This window comes from Egretta garzetta, unplaced genomic scaffold, assembly GCF_000687185.1.
Source record: "Egretta garzetta isolate BGI_Z169 unplaced genomic scaffold, ASM68718v1 scaffold22, whole genome shotgun sequence".
Taxonomy (NCBI): Eukaryota; Metazoa; Chordata; class Aves; order Pelecaniformes; family Ardeidae; genus Egretta; species Egretta garzetta.
This window is the reverse complement of record NW_009259102.1, coordinates 417,789-424,993: the sequence shown is the minus strand read 5'-3', so window position 1 is coordinate 424,993 and position 7,205 is coordinate 417,789. Positions and strand designations below refer to the sequence as shown.

The window sequence follows — 7,205 nt, the reverse complement described above, 5'->3', positions numbered from 1 at the left end:
TTTAATTTTGTCTACTTTCTATTGTTTGTATTAATCTTTTAGAAGTTTGGAAATAAAATTCGTCTCCCTACTGGCTTTGAACTCATTGTTCAATTCCAACAAAGAACAGCTATTGTAAGGAGGGTACTTTGATTTTGCAGTGGGAGGGGAGGCCTCAAGCTATTTGGCTTTTTGGGAAGGTTGCTGTTGGATTTTCAGAAAATGTGTCTTATTGATAGAAAAAATACTATTTGTAGCTATTTACCCGTTTTGTGGTCAATACTAACAATGTTGTCAGGCTCGCTTACACATTTTGAGATTGTAAGGAAGAAGTTTGCAATCCGAGTATTTAACTTATAGAAGTGTATAAATAGTATATTAACTGAAATGGGGCAATGAGCGTCCTCCAGGCAGTTCAGTCTTTGTCAGAGGATTTTCACGCTTGCTTTCCTGCAGGAAGACGCTGAGATGAGAGTCATAATACAGCCAGTATGCATTGTGCCTCTAAATACAGACGAGAACGTCCTTCCTCAAGAGCTTTTCTTCGCCCTGGCTTCCTTTCATTGTAGGCTGTTTAAATATGGCAGTTTTTATTTAGTCCTCGGTGCACGCACATGCTGCGGAAGTCTAGAGGAAGCATGGTTGTTCTTACTTGCACAGTGGTGATCAGACTGAGGTCAAAATGCTCCAAGTCAGGGAAGGAGAGGGACGAGAATATGTATGAAATCCCTCCAAACAGCCAGCGTCTGGCTACTGGCCACTCCCTGCCAGCCAAGACCTTTGTGTTTGCACCTCCCGCGATGAAACCTCCCCCCGTCCCCACATCGGTTCCTTTCCCCAGGCCTCCCTGCTGCATCTGCTTTCCTGCGTGGCTTCCTCACTGGGAGCTTGGGTTCTGGAGCGGCTGCTGAGCTGGCATACGGAGTGGCCAAATGACAGGGTGCAGGGAGGGCAGCCCGAGACAACCGCTGTTCTCCCTTGGCCCTGCCCGGCTCCCTGTGGTGTCTTTCAGCTGGAGCATCCGGGTCTCACACCAGCAGCCGTGCTGCAGCTGCGGGATGGGTGGGCTGTTCTGCAGTCCCGCGGGAGGAAGACACGGATTCCCGTCTCTACAGTAGAGCGTGCTTGCTGCAACTCCTTGCACTCGGGGCAGCACGCCCACAATAGAGCAAATGAAGTGAATGCACACCTCTGTACGCGGAGTGTCTCGCGTGAGCCACGAGGCCCCCTTTGCTCGCCGTCATTTCTCTCTGTCTGCCGGCGAGGCTCCTCCACCTGCAGGTGCCACCTGCCTGGTCACTGAGCAGCCCACGGATTTGATCCAAGCACTGAGCGTCCCTCACCCGCTGATGGAGGACTGGTGATAAAGTTTTTGTATCGCATCTTTTTGTCTGAGAATTAGTTGCTTCCTAATTCTTCTTATAGACGATTTGGGGACACAGGGGGAGCGCATCTTTATAATGCAGTAGTAATTTTCCTCCACATTAAATAGACGGGAGGAGAATGTCACATGTGATAAATTTGTCAGTGTGTGTGAGAGATTGAGGGTCATTAAAAAAACACAATAAAAAACAATGGGTCACTGCAAGCCTTATTTTCCCCTGCGATGCCAGTTACTAATGGCACACTGACATTTTTTCTACCTAATGGAAACTTAATGCAGGCAGCACCTGAATTTTCTTCAGTGATTTGACGTAGGCAACATGCCTTTGTTTCCGAAGTGATCTATAGATTGTCTGAGGTAGTCTTCCATGACTGCGTGAAAGTCCTGGTGTCAGCCGTTGCCTGTGGGAGAGGAGGATATAAATACATAGCTTGGCAGCAGCAGCTATCATTTTCTCCACTGTGGTCATCTGTGACCAAGACTGCAGAGCTGCACACTTAAAAGAACAGATTCCTGTGCCTGTCAATTTGGGAGACGGTTCTGAAAAATAGAGCCAAACCCATGACGCAAAGAGATGGAAAATGTTAGGTCAAGTGACCACAAAAATGGACCCAAAATAGTAAGCAAACTGCAATTTTTATTTAAGTCTTTCTCTTATTCTGGGCAAAACAGGGAAACACTGGCTTGTTTGCAGTTCTACTAAAAGTCTTTATATGTTACACTTGAAAGGCATTTTCTGAAGTCTTGCAAACAATTTGGGTACAAATAATGTGGGGATATTGCTGTGAACTAAAATTGCTATTAGTGCTGTCATCGTAGCTTTTAGGAATTCTCAGCTAAAAATCAGCATTCCATTTTCTCTGAGAGACCAAAGCTTTCTCCCATAAGTGTGGGTTTTATTTATCCAAATAGTGAATATCCGCTCAATGAAGGCTCAGTGTCAAGAAAGTATTTAACTGCAAGCATAAACCATAAACTTGTTGGGTTTTTTTTCCTTTTTCTTTCCTTTCTGTTTTTACATCAAACTTAAAAAGATTTGTGAGTTTGCAAACAGAATCACCGCAGCTGAGGGCCACTGAACAGACACTTGAGAGTCTGGAGCGGGCACGCCTTCCTGCTGCAGGATGGTTCCATTGCTCCCACACCTATTTCCAGTTCCGTTGCCAAATCCCTTGATGGACAGTGAGTTTGGGTACTCTTCTATCCTCTCTCCTCTGTAGCTTGCAATTGAGATGCCTTTTTTTTTCCTTTCTCTTACCCCTTCCAGCTATAGCCTACAGTATCCGGCACTGCCTCCCAGATGACTCTCACCTTCCTACATGCTGATGCACTGTAGCAGGATGAGGAATGTGGATGCCAACAACCTCTCTGCCTCCAACAGATTATGCAGAGAGCTCGGGTCACAGCTTAGTTCTCTGAATCAAATCTATTAGACTCCTAAATTTCAACATCTCTTTCACACGTTCGTTGTCCATAAAACAAACAGGTGGTTTCTGTAGCTTGGTTAGGATTAAAGGCAGTTCAGGAACTCAACACATTGGTTTCTAAAGGAGCCATCAGAAGGAAAGAAGTGGAACCAAGCCCAAGGGACAAATACAAAGGGTCACAGCTGTAAGTGCAAGAAAGCCCTAAGACTTTCTGAAGCAGCCTTGAGATTCTGGGAGATCTAGTCCATCTACAAGTTTGGAAAGCTGCATGCTCAGGGAGCAAACACAGGTGCCTTGAAAATTCTTATGAGCTTCAGTGTCTGTTTTTTTTAATTCACATTTTATTTTTTTGTATAAACAATTATAAGGTACCTTTATATCATCCATGAGGACAAACAGAGAAGCAGTAATTCTCCACGTTCAAGAAACTAGTTTAGTAAAACTCTAAAAACATAAAAAAGTATCCTGAATTACTAAGGATTCCCAAACGCTAATTTCTCTCTAAAGAACCCCCCCCCCCAAAAAATGGTATTTAATCTATTTCCCTTCAAAGAGCTTAAGAATTTTAAAAAGTATGTGTAGTATGGAAATCTTCATTCCACTCAAAAGAATTTAAGACGTGTTTGTCCATCACTTCTTCCAGGGACTCTTTCATAAGTCAATCTCCTTTTTTTGAAGCCTGGTACTTCAGCAAATCCTGAACCTGGAAAAGTAGCAGAAGAAAAAGATGCATATGATAAACTACAAATACCATACGAATGCAGACCTAACTGTGTGTTTCCCAGAAGTGGTAACAGACTTTAGCTTTAACCAGTGTGCTCTGTATGAAAACTATCAATGGCCATAAATTTAAATGTGTACAGATTAATATTAACTACTACTTACTACTACTGATCAGTTTTAGGCATATCATCCTGTAGTAATAATACAGTACCTGAAATCTAAAAGAAATACATCAACCTGCAGTATGCTTAACCACAGTATTTCAGTAAAGATTTTAATGCTTATTTCTATTTCATTAATACTACAGTCAGTACTATTCAGTAATTGTGAAAGTGAATTATTTTTAACCAGAGACATGTTGATGTTTCTAAGTTGTTTAAAAAAGCTACTTACATTCTTAAGAGTCAAGCATTTTTACAATAAAATATTTGAGGAGTTGTTTATTCAAAATAAGTTACTGTAAGAAAATTCTGGTTCTCTTCCAGTGGAAATACTGGCTTGGCATACTGGCATTAATTGTTTGTGGTTTAATAAAAGTTTGATCTGAAGCCTGAAGAAATCCCTGGCGGTTTCCAGTGTGTCTTTTAACTTGACTCTGTAAACATTTCTTAAATTTGGGACTTCAGAAGGCTTTCGCTGTATGAAGGCATTTTTTTTTTTTTGCATTAGCACGCACAACTATTTAGTATACTTATTTTTCTGCTGGCTAATGAATAATAAAGTAATATAAGCCTGTTCTTCCAAAATCTAAAGCAAAAATGACTTTCCCTTTTTTGATTTAATTCAGATTTAAGTATACCTTGGCCCTACTGGGCAAGAGTATTACAGAAAACTTATCAGTCAGAGATCACAGTGTTAGCAGGATACTATAGAACGTGGTACTAGAAGAATCTGCCTGATCTGTACTGAAACTATTGTATTTATAATTTTGTACTATCAGCGCCAGTTACAGGTAACTGAAATAATGTTGACTACCCATCAATACTCCAGGTCTCAATTTTAATCCCAATGGAGAGGCAATGGAGTTTCTGTATGAAAATTTTAATTTACATAGGCTGAAAATTAAAAGCAGTTCACCATATCCAATTAAACCTTCCCTCTCTTTACTTCATAATTGCCTTAAGCAGCCCATGAAACATAGTGATAACAGTGAGTTGCTTGTGTTTTCATGAATGAGTCTGATCTAATTAGTGAAAGCATTTAATGCTGTGCTGACCTTGCTGTAGCACCAAGAGATTTAACAAGAGAAAACAAATTTAATCACAGGTACTAGGAGTTAGGCACTTTATTTAAGAAGCCTAACCATGGATTTTTAAGAAATCTGGTACCTCACCTATAGGGAAGGAGCAGAACTAAAAAAAAATACTGCAATATATAATACAGCAGTACTTAGTCTGACACTAAGTCTTAGCTTAGTGGTGGTTTCCTACTTTTAAGACTCCATGGATACATATTATGGCTTATCAAAGAAGGTCTCAAGCTAACTGTATTTGAGAAAATAAACCAGGGATAAGAAAAGTACAAAAAAAAAAAAGAGAAGCATGAAGCTTTTATATAAGGACTGTACACACCTTTAGGGTAAACAAAGTTTTGAAGTACACACTATACCATGCATTTAAAGAAATACGCTTTGGAGTGATTTCAAGATGGAGAGTTTAGCCCTGGAGACATTAGTTAAAAAAAAATATTCCAAGAATAAGGGAACTGCGTGAAACAAACTTAGAAAGTTGTCAGAGTGGAATCCTTACTCCATTAATGCCAACAGAAAAACACCATTGGTAGTATCTAGACTGCACTCTGAATTTGCTGAATTTACTTCTGGTCCTTTAGAGAAAATACTTCCTAGTCTTTTCTTCCCCCTTTTGCCCAAAACTATGTTTACAAAATAATCTTTCCCATAAATTTTAAAATAATTCTGGCATGTTTATTATGTGCATTTAAGCCACTGTCAGGCAAGAGAGAAGAGGCTGAAGCTTACATTGTTGGAGAACTGCACTTTTCAATATTTTGCCAATAAAAAATAACAGCAGTAACACAATTCTATTTTTTTTAATACTCTTTATGCTCAAAACAGGAAATAAATGTTTAGGGATCTTTTGTCACAGAATAAATATATATGTAAGTAAGTTTTCAGTAAAGACAACATGCAGCTGTTGGGTTGGATTGGATTTAACAACTATTTGAAGAAAATACAAAATCTAGTCTTCCAGATACTCCTGTTTCCAGTTGAGTTACAAACAGAACTTCAGCAAATTCTGTTTGCTTTGGACATACCTGTTCTATTTTTTTCTTTTATCCGCAAGAATGGAGGAGTTTGTTTTCTCTTTCCTTTAGATTCTCTACCTGTTTGGTGAAAATTCAGACTTTGAAGCTCATCTGGGTCAACAAAGAAATCAGAGAGAAAACCCTCAGATGCAAATGAATCGCATGGGCCTGTGGATGAAGAGTCATTCCATAGGGTCTGGTTAAACAGAATTTCTGGGCTCTTAAATGTTGTGTCTCTAAATTCTTCTAGAAAACTCTTAGAGCTCTCCGGAGGTGCATAGTCACTGGAAGTTGCAAAGAAGTCCACTTTTTCAGAGTTTTTGGAAGAATGATCAGAGCTGTAGTGCATCCGGGAAGGCTGTCTTTGAACATGAAGAGAATTCATAACATCTAAATGAGCAACATCTTCACAGTCCTTTGGCACAGCAAAGGAATTCTGCTTCCTCCCCATAATTACTTCTGAGGAACATGATTTCTTTTGCATGTAGCTTGGAAGATCAGGGTCAAAAAAACTCTGATGATGATTCAATGGATGAATTATGGCTTCCGAATTTACATGAGATGGTCCTGGTGGACAAAAATTTGAAGCATTTTGTTTGGAGAATGAAAAATTAGCTTATTTCTCTACATTTTACAGAAAACCAAGATGCCATTGGGCATTTTGATTGCAGTCTGTCTCCTCAGAATAACTGACCTTTCCATAAATAGAAGATAAAGATTCTAACACACTCAGATTTTCACTTGGATTCAAAGGAGACACATTTTCCAGTAATTCAAGATATTATCTGTGCTATTTTGTGCCTTACCAAGCAACTCTAAAGACTGATGATTTTGTTTATAATCTGGATAGAATGTATTGAAGTTATTACGGTTTTCTGGGGGTGACTCACCTTTCACTGCTGTTTCTCGTGGAGCAGTGGCATTTAGGCTGTACGAAGATGTCATGTCACTAAAATGCTGAAACCAAAAAAAAAAAGATACTTGAGGAGTGTTTGTAGTACATGTCCTCACTGACAAACATGAAAAGTTAAACCAGTTGTTAGGATTTCTAAGTTGTATAATTTTTCGTGTACTGGAAAGAAAAAAAAAAAGACTCACCAATACAGGAGAGGCATGTACAGTAGACAATGTGCCACCTGTCTTAAATCTATAATCAGAGTAAGTAATAGCCTGTCTCTCAAAACACAGGAATATCAGTACCTTAATATATTTTATTCTCTTTTACTAGCCCAGGACTGGAGGAAGTAGTGTCTGCAATGGATTGGCGCATATCATACATCATAGAGCAATTAAACTGATGAGATCTTTTTCTGCTTTTCAGTCAGTAAACAAGCTTTACATAGATGAAGTTATTCCAATAACATGCACAAGTTGATATTCAGTGCCAGTTAACTTGCTCCTTCACCTTAACTGAATGCTTCTGATGT

General features: G+C 39.4%; 1 protein-coding gene across 1 annotated transcript in view; it reads right to left on the bottom strand.

The window, feature by feature from the left end:
• Window positions 1-3,392: 3,392 nt before the first annotated feature.
• Window positions 3,393-7,205, bottom strand: part of SHOC1 (shortage in chiasmata 1) — a 56,481-nt gene continuing 52,668 nt past the window's right edge. Inside the window, exons 26-28 of the mRNA XM_035890821.1 lie at window positions 6,585-6,735; window positions 5,788-6,345; window positions 3,393-3,493 (exon numbers count right to left, since the gene is read on the bottom strand). Of these exons, the coding sequence (XP_035746714.1) occupies window positions 3,393-3,493; window positions 5,788-6,345; window positions 6,585-6,735 (810 nt within the window). The remainder of the gene's footprint in view (window positions 3,494-5,787; window positions 6,346-6,584; window positions 6,736-7,205) is intronic.